The 13447-nt window shown below is 37.1% G+C and overlaps 1 protein-coding gene across 3 annotated transcripts in view; it reads right to left on the bottom strand.

Annotated features, from left to right (window-relative positions):
• Positions 1 to 10887: 10887 nt before the first annotated feature.
• Positions 10888 to 13447, bottom strand: part of PHTF2 (putative homeodomain transcription factor 2) — a 114475-nt gene continuing 111915 nt past the window's right edge. For all 3 annotated transcript variants that reach the window (XM_025872780.2, XM_073898713.1, XM_073898714.1), the window contains one exon: positions 10888 to 13294. In XM_025872780.2, the coding sequence (XP_025728565.1) occupies positions 13274 to 13294 (21 nt within the window). In that variant the 3' untranslated portion in view covers positions 10888 to 13273. The remainder of the gene's footprint in view (positions 13295 to 13447) is intronic.

Genomic DNA, 13447 nt, shown 5'->3' with positions numbered 1-13447 from the left:
TTCTCCACTAAAATGACTTACTCTCTACTTTATGGCTCTGCTTATTAATTCCTGGCTTCTCTTGGGCTCTCTGCTTTTCTAGCAACTCTCCCTGCTCACACTGTGTCCTGACTCAGACTTGCAGTGACAGAGATCCTGACTGGGTCGGCAAGTCACCACCAAGGACAGGGTGCCTCTACTGGGCACAGCTCTTGTCCAGCTGGTCTCAGAGGTTACTCACAGGCCCATTAAATCGTGGGCTTCCTTAGGGCTGGGCATCAATCACTGTCCATTCAGCTGTGCCTGAGAGAGAAAAGTAATAGAGCGTTCCCTTGCTACCTGAAAGAACAGCATTCCTATTTTGGAAACGGAATAGTGTACAGCAAAGAAGCAATTACCATTATTACTTTATAAAGAAAACTTTTTTAGTGTCCCTAGACCCAAAAAATAACCTGTCTTAGGCTTTTCAGATACCTTAGGACTCATCTTGCTAATGGATGCACAGAATAAATGGAGATAAAAGCACAGATGCTCATAGACACAGTTCAAAACTATGGCAGCTTGATGCTGAGATTCTGTCATTCCCTGGAAGGAGCTCGACAGGGCCACTCCTGGGGCTCGGGGTGCTTGCTGCTTCTATAACGGCTCGTTGCAAAACAAACTCTGAACACTACTTTCACTTTTCACCTTTTCTTGTAATAGCCAAAATCTTCTTTGATTTCTTTTGGTTAGAGAAAAGAGGTGCTAATGTAAGTCCTTCATAAGAGCATAGTGGCATCACACAAATTTTCAAAAAACAGGGATACCTGCATACCCGTCCAACAGAGCTTGATGGACATGAAGAAACAAATTCCTGCTTTGTTTAGACGAGGGCTGATGGTATGGCAAGGCCCTCACAGTGCCATCCAGTATACCATGGTTCCAACCAACCCATAAACCTTAAATAGTGCTCTCATACTCTAGACTGAAGCACCTCTTGTTGAAATCTAAATAGCTTATAGCAGGAAATCAGAAAAGGAAAAGATTAAAGATGATGGCAGGGCAAAACCAAAGAGGTATCATATAGAAGGGCAGTGACAGAGTCCTGAGCGCTGATGGCAGGCCTCACTGAGCAACACCTGTTCTACGGACCTGTCAAAGGGAGAAAGTGATAGAATTCACACATGATGACTTCTATCTCTTTGATATAGAGGAAAAAGTGCTGATAGTGTTAGGATGAGAGGGATTTAGGAACTCCAGGATGACAGAGAAAGTTTGAAAGAGCCATTGTAGGGAACATACAAATGTACAAGAGATTAAAAAAAAAAAAGAAAAAAAAACCTGCCAAATATACAACTCAGAGTTTCCAGTAAAATCTTCATAAGCACAATTTGTAGAAAGTCAAGTCAGATGTTTGCCAGCAACTCAAAGCATGAACAGTGAGCAGACAACTTAAGGTTGAGGGTTGAGACAAGGCAAAAGATAAAAAGGCTCCTGGGTATTATTAGTGAGGGAATCCACATATAAATGAAACAGAGCTCTAACTAACAATAAAAAGATATGAATGGGATATGTACCTGAGAATTAAGCAAAATTGTTCATAATTGGATAGAACATATAGGCTTACAAAAGAATGAGATAACTTCCCTTCCATATTTTAGTATGCCTGCTTATGAACGAATTAAATGTTGACTCCCTATAAAAGAATTCTTCCTGTATGATAATTTATATGATGTATAATTCTTAATTATGTCTCATATTTACCAGAAATGCACATGGTATCATATGTAATACAAATGGTTTAGCTTGGAAATTCTTGTTAATTGCTCTAAGCCATTACTTATTTGAAGAGGAAAAAGAACCGATCTTTCTGCATAACCCATACATGTCAGTTCTTTGCTAGGTGCTTTACATATGTTGTCTCATTAATCCTCCTAATAGCCCTGTAAGTCACATATTAGTATCACCATCAGTAATTTACAGCTGAGAAAACCAAAACTCACACGTGTGTAAGGAATTTGACCAAGACTGTAAAACAAATGTGACTCCAAAGCATATATACTTTCCAACAAACCACACTGCCAAGAGTTGAATAAGGAGATGTCAAATGACTTCTGACTTTTTCCTACTGCCAAGGCCTACTACCTTATATAGGACCTCACTACAAATATGGACAATTTATCAGTATCTTTGTTCTCTCCAGAATATTTTCCTTATGATTAAGTATTTTGATCAGTCCAGAGGTACAGAGGTACTATTACAGAATATACTTTCTTTTCTTTCTTTTTTAAATAGGGGAGTCTTGAGTTTAAGTTTTTACTTAAATTCTAATTAGTTAACATACAGTGTAATATTCATTTCAGGTGTACAATATACTGATTCAACACTTTCATATAATACCTGGTGCTCATCACAAGTGTGCTCCTTAATCCCCAACACTTATTCAACTCACCCCCCACCCCACCTACCTCCCCTCTGATAACTATCAGTTTGTTCTCTGGTCTGTTTCTTGGTTGGCCTCTCTTTTTTTCACTTTTGCTCATTTGTTTTGTTTCTTAAATTCCACATATGAGTGAAATCATAGGGTATTTGTCTTTCTCTTATTTTGCTTGGCATAATACTCTATAGCTCTATCCATGTCATTGCAAATGGCAAGATTTCAATCTTTTTTATGGCTGAGTAATATTCCATTGTGTATGTATACCACTTCCTGTTTATCCATTTATCAGTTGATAGACACGTGGGCTGTTTCCATAATTTGGCTATTGTAGATAATGCTGCTATAAACATCAGGTTGCACGTGTCCCTTTGAATCAGTATTTTTGTATTTTTTGGATAAATACCTAGTAGTGTAATTGCAGGATCATAGCATGGTGTTATAATTTTAACTTTTTGAGGAAGCTCTATTCTGTTCTCCACAGTGACTGCACCAGTTCACATTCCCACCAACAGTGCAAGAGGATTCCCTTTTCTCCACCTTCTGGCCAACACCTGCTGTTTCTTGTGTTGTTGATTTTAACCATTCTGACAGGTGTGAGGTGATAACTCATTGTAGTTTTGATCTGCATTTCCCCGATAAGGGATGGTGAGCATCTTTTCATGTGTCTGTTGGCCATCTTTAGGTCTTCTTTGAAGAAATGTATGTCTTTTGTCCATTTATTAACTGAAATATTCATTTTTTGAGTGTTGAGTTTTATAAGTTCTTTATATATTTTGAATATTAACCCTTTATTAGATATGTCATTTGCAAATACCTTCTCCTATTGCCTTTTAGTTTTGATTGTTTCCATCACCGTGCAGAAGATTTTTATTTTGATGTATTCTCAATAGTTTGTTTTTGCTTTTGTTTCCCTTGCCTTAGGGACCTATCTAGAATAAAGCTGTTACAGCCAATGTCAGAGAAATATCTGTCTGTGCTTTCTTCAAGGATTTTTCATGGTTTCGGGTCCCACATTTAGGTCTTTAATCCATTCTGAGTTTATTTTTGTGTATGGTGAATGAGAATGGTCTATTTCCATTCTTTAGCATGTTGCTGTCCCCTTTTCCCAAGACCATTTGTTGAAGATACTGTCTTTTTCCCATGGGCTATTCTTTCCTGCTTTGTTGAAGATTAGTTCACCATATAATTGTGGGTTCATTTCTGGGTTTTCTATTCTTTTCTATTGATCTTTGTGTTTATTTTTGTGCAAGTACCATACCGTTTTGATGACCACAGCTTTGTAGTATAACTTGAAGTCCAAAACTGTGATGCCTCCAACCTCACTTTTCTATTACTGCTTTGGCTACTTGGGGTCTTTTTTAGTCCTATACAATTATTAGGATTGTTTGTTCTAGCACTGTGAAAAATGCTGTTGGTATTTTGATAGAGATTGCATTAAATGTGTCCACTGCTTTGTATTGTATACATTTTAACAATATTCTTTCAATCCATGAGCATGGAATGTCTTTCATTTCTTTGTGTCCTCTTCAATTTCTTTCATCAATGTTTTATAGTTTTCAAAGTACGGCTCTTTCACCTCTTTGGTTAGGTTTATTCCTAGGTATCTTATTAATTTTGGTGCAATTGTAAACGGGACTGATTCCTTATTTACTCTTTCTGCTGCTTCATTATTGGCATATAGAAATGTGCAGATTTCTGTACATTGATTTTGTTTCCTGTGACTTTACTGGGTTGGTGTTATCAGTTCTGGGTTTTATGGTAAAGTCTTCCGGGTTTTCTATATATAGTACTATGTCATCTTCAAGTAGTGTAAGTTTTACTTCTTCCTTGCCAATTTGGATGCCTTTTCTTTTTGTTGTCTGATTGCTGTGGCCAAGACTTCCAGTACTAGGTTGAATAAAAGTGGTGAGAGTGGACCTCCTTGTCTTGTTCCTAACCATAGAAGGAAAGGTCTGTTTTTCCCCATTGAGGATGTTAGCTGTGCATTTTTTCATATATGGCCTTTATTATGCTGAGGTATTTTCCCTCTAAACCTATTTTGTTGAGGGTTTATTTTTTTTTATGAGTGGATTTTGTACTTTGTCAAATGCTTTTTCTCCATCTACTGAAATGATCATATGGTTCTTTTTTTTTTTAAGATTTTATTTATTTATTTGAGAGAGAGAGAGCAGATGGAGGAGCAGAGGGAGAGGGACAAGCAGATTCCACATGGAGCACAAGGCGCGATGCGGGGCTCAATCTCAGGACCCCGAGATCAGGACCTGAGCTGAAACCAAGAGTCAGACACTTTAATGTGTTGTTGCACTTGGTTTGCTAGTATTTTGTTGAGGATATTTGCATCTATGTTCCTCAGAGATGTTGGCCTATAGTTCTCTTTTTTTAGTGGTTTGGTATGAGGGTAATGCTGGTCTCATAGAATGAATTTCGAAGTTTTCCTTCCTCTTGTATATTTTGGAACATTTTGAGACCAGGCATTAGCTCTTCTTTAAATGTTTGGTAGAATTTGCCTATGAAGCCATCTGGTCCTGGGCTTTTGTTTGTTGGCAGTTTTTTGATTATGGATTCACTTTCTTTCCTGGTTATCAGTCTGTTCAAATTTTCTATTTCTTCCTGTTTCAGTTTTGGTAGGTTATATGTTTCTAGGAATTTATTTGTTTCTTCTAGGTTGTCCAATTCGTTGGCATATAGTTTTTTCATAATATTCTCTCACAGTCCTTTGTATTTCTGTGGCTTTGGTTGTTACATCTCTTCTCTCATTTGTGATTTTATTTATTTGGGTCCTTTCCCTTCTCTTTTTGATAAGCCTGGCTAGAGGTTTAACAATTTTATTAAGTTCTTCAAAGAGCCAGCTCCTGGTTTCATTGATCTGTTCTGTTTTTTTGTGGGTTTTTCTTGTTGTTGTTAGTTTCTGTATCATTTATTTCTGCTCTAATCTTCCTTCTGATGGCTTTAGGTTTTGTTTGTTGTTCTTTTTCTAGCTGCTTTAGGTGTAAGGTTAGGTTGTTTTTTGAGATTTTTTTTTTTGTCATATTGCCATATACTCCCCTTTTAGAACTCCTTTTGCTACATCCCAAAGGTTTTGGACTGTTGTGTTTTCATTTTCATTTGTTTCCATGTATTTTTTAATTTCTTCTTTGACCTGCTGGTTGGCCCATTCATTGTTTAGTAGCATGTTATTTAACCTCCATGTATTTGTGGTCTTTCCAGATTTTTCTTCTGGTTGACTTCTAGAATGGTCCATGTGCACTTGAAAAGAATGTGTATTCTGCTGTTTTAGGATGGAATGTTCTGAATATATCTGTTAGATCCACCTGTTCCAGTGTGTCTTTCAAAAGCTCTGTTTCCTTGTTGATTTTCTGTTTGGATGATCTATCTATAGATGTAAGTGGCATGTTAAAGTCCTATACTATTATTGTATTATTATCAATTTGTTCCTTTATGTTTGTTATTGCTTTATGTATTTGCGTGCTGCCATGTTGGGTGCATAAATATTTACAATCGTTGTATCTTCTTGTTGGATTATCCCATTTATTTATTTATTTATTTTTAAAGATTTTATTTATTTACTCGACAGAGAGAGAGACAGCGAGAGCAGGAACACAAGCAGGGGGAGTGGGAGAGGGAGAAGCAGGCTTCCTGCCGAGCAGGGAGCCTGATGTGGGACTCGATCCCAGGACCCTGGGATCATGACCTGAGCCAAAGGCAGACGCTTAACGACTAAGCCACCCAGGCGCCCAAGATTATCCCATTTATTATTATATAGTGCCCTTCTTTGTCTTTGGTTACAGTCTTTGTTTTAAAGTTTAGTTTGTCTGATACAAGTATTGCTACTCTGGCTTTCTTGTGACATGGTTTGTATGATAAATGCTTCTCTATCCCCTTTTCTTTTCTAATAGAAAAATATTGAATTAATGTCATAAGTTGGGCACCTCGGTGGCTTTGTCGGTTGCACATCTGCATTTGGCTTGAGTCATGTCCCAGAGTCCTGGGATTGAGTCCCACGTTGGGCTCCCTCCTCAGCGGGGAGCCTGCTTCTCCCTCTCCCTCTGCCTGCTGCTCCCCATTGTTGTTCTCTCTCTGTCAAATAAATAAATAAAAAATCTTAAAAAAAAATAATGTCATAAGTTTCAAAACCAAAATTCAAAAACAGTTACTTAGACATAACCTCTAACTTTCACAATTTCATTGCTTTATAATATTTTGCATTAAGCCTTTCACTTTTTTTTTCAAATTTTTATTTAAATTCCAGTTATTAACACATAGTGTAGTATTGTTTTCAGGAGTAGAATTCAGCGATTCATCATTTGCATATAACACCCAGTGCTCAACACAACAAGTGCCCTCCTTAATACCCATCAACCATTTAGCCCATCCCCCACCCACCTCCTTCCATCAAACCTCAGTTTGTTCTCTTAATGTCTGGTTCCCTCTCTTTCCTTTTCTCTCCTTCCCATATGTTCATCTGTTTTGTTTCTTAGATTCCACATATGAGTGAAATCATATGGTATTTGTCTTTCTCTGCCTGACTTATTTCACTTAGCATAATACACTCTAAGCTCCATCTATGTCATTGCAAATGGCAAGATTTCATTCCTTTTGATGGCTTTATCCCTTTTATTTTTTTTTAAGTTTTATTTAAGTAATCTCTACACCTAACATGGGGTTCTGATTCATGACCCCAAGATCAAGAGTTGCATGCTCTTCTGACTGAGGTGGTTTCTGGTTTAATCTGCAGGCGGTTTCAGGTTTAAAATGAGTCTCTGGTAGGCAACATATACATGGGTCTTGTTTTTTTTTTTACCCATTTTGACACCCTGTCTTTTGATTGGAGCATTTAGCCATTTATATTCAAAGTAATTATTGACAGATATGTATTTATTGCCATTTTATTAGTTGTTTTGTATCAGATTTTCTCTGATCCTTTGTTTTTCTCTTTCATGTTTTCGATTTTCTTTAGTGATATATTTGGATTTCTTTCTCTTTATTCTTTGCATGTTTATTAGTGGTTTTTGATATATGGTTACCATTAGGTCTATATGTAGACTTTTTATCACACAACAGTCTATATATAAAGTTGATTGTCATTTAAGTTTGAACCCGTTCTTTTCTGCTCTCCTCCCCCATTTTTAGGTATATTATTACATTTTATATCCTGTGTGTGTGTTCCTGATTTTTTACAGAAATATTTTTATTGCTTCTGTGTTCCCTACCTTTATACTGTCATTTTTGGTCTCTCCTATCCACTCAGAGTCCCCTTTAATATTTCTTACAGGGCTGGTTTAATAGTTTTTTAACTCCTTTAGTTTTTGTTTGTCTGGGAAACTCTTTCTCTCTCTTTCCATTCTGAATGATAGCCTTGATGGATAGAGTATTCCTGGCTGCAGACTTTTCCCATTCAGCATTTTGAATATTTTATGCCATTCTCTTCTGGCTTGCCAAGTTTCTGTTGAAAACTCTCCTGCTATCTTTGTGGGTTTTCCCTTGTAATTTACTAACTTTTGTCTTATTTTTAAGATTTTTTTATCACTATATTTTACAAATTTAATTACAATATGTCTTGGTGTGGGCCTGCTTTTGTTGATTTTGATGGGAATTTTCTGTGCCTCCTGGATCTGGATGTCTTTTTCCTTCCCCAAATTAAGGAAGTTTTAGCTATTATTTCTTCAAGTAAATTTTCTGCCCCCTTTTCTCTCTCTTCTTCTTCTGGGACTCCTATAATACAAATGTTATTATGTTTGATGGACTCACTGAGTTCCCTAAATCATTCTTGTGTTGCATAATTCTTTCTCTCTTTTGTTCAGATTCATTGCTTTCTATTACTTTGTCTTCTAGGTCATTCATTCATTCCTCTGGTTCTTCCAAACTGCTCTTCATTGCACCAGGTATGTTTTTAATCTCATTTATTGCACTCTTCATCTCTGATTCTTTTTTAACTTTTATCTCTGTGGTAAGGGTCTCACTGATGCTTTCCATTCTTAAGTCCAGTGAGTACCCTTATGATCATTGCTTTAAATTCTCCATCAGGCATATTACTTATATCTGTTTTCACTTAGATCTCTGGCCATGGCCTTATCTTGTTCTTTCACTTGGGATAAATTCTTCTGTCTTCTCATCTTGTCTAAGTCTCCACCTGCTTCTGTGTGTTAGGAAAGTCAGTTGTCTCCTGCTCCTGAAAGTAATGGTGTTATGAAGAGATCATGGTAATGTCCAGGGCCTGGCACTTCAGGGAGTGTCTCCGGCATGTGCAGTGTGCTCTCTGCTATTGTGTTCTGGCTGCTCAATCCTTCAGGCCAGTTGTCTTCAGAGGCTCTCCTTGCCTGCTACGGGCAGTGTGTGGTCCTTGGCCAGAATGTGGTGAGTTTTAACTAGGTGTGCTCTGCTCTGTTTGTGAAATGAGACCTGTCACCACCACCACCAGAAATGAGGCCCTGCAGAACTCACTGGCTGGAAGAAGTAGTATGGGCAGGAGTTTGTGCTAGTCTTCTGGGGAGGGGCCCACCATGCTGGGACTGAGGTAAGTGTGACTGAAAGGGCAGTTCCACCAGAGTGCAGGGGGATGGGGTTTAGCACAAGAAAGTTAGGCAACCAGTGTCCACACTGTGCTACTTTCCACAGGTAGCTTTATGTTTATGCTGAGGGGCGGGGGAGGGGAAATGGCACTGGCCAGCTCCTTTGTTCCTGGAGAGGAGTCTCCATGAATACTGCCACTCTGGGATATGCTCTGAGAAGAGCAATTAGTCTCCCCACTGGGTGCTCCAGGTGCTCTTCAGATCACTGTTTCCATGCTGTATGCCACCTCCCGCCCCCGGTTGTTTGCCTACCTTCTCTCCAGCACAGTGCCCTCTTAGGCTGTATTCCAGCCAAGCCTGCTGACCTTTAAAACTCCAGGCGTGGGGTGCCTGGGTGGCTCAGTCGATCCTGGGATCGAGCCCACATCAGACTCCCTGTTCAGCAGGGAGCCTACTTCTCCCTTTCCTCCTCCCCCTGCTTGTGCTCTCTCTTTCCCTCTGTCAAATAAATAAATAAAATCTTAAAAAAAAAGACAAAAACAAAAACAAAACTCCAGGCTTTAAGCCTCACTGGTTGCAAGAACTCAGAATTCAGCCCCTCTCACTTTCAAAACCCATGGCTATGAGGAAACATTCTCTTTGTGCATTCCCCTGTGACTCCTCTTTCCCTCTCTCTCTCCCTTCTGTGCAACCACAGTTACCTCCCCTCCACAGCAGCCAGGATCGGTTTCTCCCCTAAACCCATGTCTCCGCACTTTCTACCTTCTTCAATGTGGCTTCTTCTTCACCTTCAGTTGTGGAGTTTATTCTGCCAGTCTTCAGGTCAATTTCTGGGGTACTTAGGATGATTTGATAGCTATCTGGTTGTATTCATGGGATAAGGCGAGCCTAGGGTCCTCCTACTCCACCATCTTCCTGTCTCTACAGAATATACTTTCAAAGAGAATAAAAGAGAGTGTGGGTTCTATCATTAACTAACTAGGGAAACCTTGGGCAAGCTTCTTAGCCTCTTTTGTGGTTTCAGTTTTTTTATCTGGTAAAATAAGAACTTTGGACAAGGTGGTGTCTAAGGTCCTGTTTGACTCAGGTCATTCATTCAGTCTGAGCTTTTTCTACATATTAGGCACCGTTTTATGTGCTAGGCATACAGTTAAAATCTCACGGAATTCCTGATCTTAAGGTAGTAATTCTCAAGGTGGTGAGGACTGACAGGTGAGGCAAATTTTCCAAATCGTTTGGGGAATATCTTTTTGAAAATATACTGCCTCCTAGATCTGCAGTCTCATCTCCAGGAGGTAAGCTCTGTGGGGAGCCAGTGTTATGGATAAGCATTTGTGATATCCTTTGTATAGGCTTGGCAGAAAAAAGGTTGAGAATGTGTTCTAAGTGATATAGCAATTCAAGGAGGTGCCAATCATGGGCTCTATTTTGCAGTCTGAAAGGAGATTCATTAGAAGAGCCAATTCTGAACTTAAGGTAAGTTTGAAAGTGCACTTGAATTAATAGCCCCTGATTTATTAAAATCCTATGAACACTTGTACCAATTAGGTAATAGAAATAATAGAATGCTTACCCATCTTATTTTTGGCCATGATCTCTCATGCTGAATTCATGTGGCAAAACTGTTTGATTAAAACTACCACTATCCTTCTGACAGTGAGTTTTACTATCCCAGGCCACAGCCAGTTTTCTGTATTTAAATACAAACAAACAAGCAAAAAAAAAAAAAAAAAAAGAAAAGAAAAAATTAATGATATGGTAGCATTTTGGTGATGAAAGACCTGCATATGTATTATTATTCTTTCATGTTAAGAATCATAACAAAACCTTAAATGTCAGGGAGTTTAAAAAAATTTACTTCCATTCTCCTGAAATCTAAGAGTTATAACTAAAGTTCATGCTATAGTAAATACACAATTACCATAGAAATGTATATGGATTGCAAATGGGAAAAACAAAAAAACAGAAAACACCTCCAGCTTAACACTGTCAGCATAGAATATTTTATTTTAAACTTGCTGTTCAAACTTTCAAATACAACACATGTGGCAAAGAAACAACAGTTAACACACAACATCTGCCACAATTCTATCTTTGAACTGCCTTTTCTATATTATGTGATATGTTACAATTTCTTTCGATTTCTTACATTCATGGTATTCTTAAAAGCAGCAAACGTCAATTTTTCTGCTTTGAAACAGTTCCATTAATGTTTTGAAATTGCTTAAAATGACAACTTTTTCCTTTTGGTATTCTACTGCTGCCCATGTTAGTGACATCATTCATATTATTTATAGATTGTTGAGAGGTATACTGTACTCAACAAATCAACTCCCGACCCTAAGTTAAAATGAACTTCAATCCAAAACACGCATACTCAGCTACCTTTCTCAAAAATATTTCCATTCTGAAATAAGTTTTTTTTTTGTGAGATACAATAGTTTTATCTTTTATTCCTAACAGAACTCATGCTGTACTTTTTTTCTCAAAATATATTTGATATATTCTGTGCAAAATGTTAAGTTCTGTATAGGTATGTACCTTATTCTGAAAAAGTTTATAAAATATAATTCCTAAAAACAACCTCAACATTAGACAATAGAGGAAGAAGAAACATATCAAACAAAGCCTAATTTTTCACATGAGAAAATAAGTATGTTCTTAAAGCTCCAGTAATACATTCCTTGAAAAAACTCAGAATGCACTTTGGTCATTATTAAACATATGAGAACATAGGCAAATAAAACAAATTGCTTTTGTTGTTTTCTACACAAAAAAAATACACTACACAATGAGGCTGAATTGAGGCTGATCAAAAGGAATGGTAAGAGCAAAGTGATATTATGACATGGCTCTGTTCTCTACGCATTCCTGATCTTAAGATTATGATTTGGGGATTAAAACTGCACCAATCAAATAAATCATTTACAATTAATTATTTTAAATTCCCTAAAACATGGTAAAAAATGTGAGGATATTCAACATGATACACCTTGCACCAAGAAAATTCTATACTGTTTCAAATAAATTCTTTGTTTTAGAAACTAAATACCCAGTTTAAAAAAAATTGCAAAAACATTTCATGTTTCATGTAATTCCTAATATATTCTTGATTGTACAAATATAACAACTTAAAAATCAAGGCCCAATGTAAGATACCATCATATTCGCTCTATTTACCTAACATGCCGACATGGTAAGTTCTCATTTGGACACTTGGCAAATTGCGGGTGTGTGTGTGTGATGGGGGGGGGGGGAGTAGGTAACTTTCCAGGTTAAAAGCATCTAAAATAGCCCTTATAAAATTGGGGGTAAGGGGGATGCACCAGGTTAAGTTTAGAAGATAGAATTTGCAAACTGAAGCTCTTTTCTGAAAATCTGGATATAGTTTTAATAACTAGCAATCAGAGGAATATTTTATTGGCTCTTAACCTTATTCTTAAGTTGTTCATTTGAGTGTGTATACACTATAGTGTACCATGGGGAAAAATTATTTTACTTGAGTAAACATAATGTACTTTAGTAATATCAATAGGCACTTCACTTGTGAGATGAGTGTATACCTCACTCAAAAGGATACCATATCATGCCCTAGTACACTATAACATATCCCATATAAAGATACGCATTTAAAAGTAACAATTTTAAAAAGTGCACATTTTGAGCATGCACAGTTGGAGCTGTGCAAACAGCCCAGTGTTTCAAATAAATACAATTATTACTAGTTAATTTTTATCAAAATATCTTACAGTATGGTAACCATTTACAATTATTGCTCTATTAAGAGTTTTATCATCAAAGAGCACTTGTTGACCTGTTATGTAATACCATATATATTAATACTGAAGGGTGTGTAACTGCAGCTTAATCAGTGTAGATCCTGGCATTGTTCCAAAATAATTCAAAAGAAACCTTGACTGGATCTTGATTTAAAGAAGATACCTTCTGTGTCTAGCTGAGTCCAATGCAATATTCCAACGTTAAAGAAGTTTTCCTTTCAAGTAAGGCAAGTTCACGGCATTGGTAGAGAAACAGTGCTTAGCAATGGCTTCTAGTCTCACGATTTGTTATTCTGTCAATTATTTATGAACAATTACCAGGATCTCAAGTATCTGGATATCAGTTTTATCACCCTTGCAACAACTAAGTACATCAATGCTAGAAATAAAATATAAAGACTAAAATAAATGTAAAAAAAAACAGTGAACAAGTAAAATAAATATAAGAATTGCACAAGACAGTCTGATGTAAACACTTCGATTTCCCAGCTGAGACTCCTGAAGCAAAGAGTCAGTGACTGCTTGCAGGCAGCTTAGTTGGTACTCTTATTCTGGAAAAGAGGCTACATCTTCTTTTCTCTGAATTGTCATGATTTAATCTTCCATAGCTAGTGAAAAAATAACAGAAGTAGTAACCATTAGAGTCAGTTTTAATACTGCAAATTACTAAATTACATAACATAATGCTTTTATCTAAATTTCATTCATTAACAAGAGTAGGTCCTACTATTTTAAACTCCTTTATCCCTGTGTTTTCAAGA

This window comes from Callorhinus ursinus, unplaced genomic scaffold (assembly GCF_003265705.2).
Source record: "Callorhinus ursinus isolate GAN/ISIS: 27379988/994484 unplaced genomic scaffold, GSC_fseal_2.0 scaffold12, whole genome shotgun sequence".
Taxonomy (NCBI): Eukaryota; Metazoa; Chordata; class Mammalia; order Carnivora; family Otariidae; genus Callorhinus; species Callorhinus ursinus.
The sequence above is the reverse complement of the archived record's forward strand: the minus strand, read 5'-3'. Positions and strand labels throughout refer to the sequence as shown.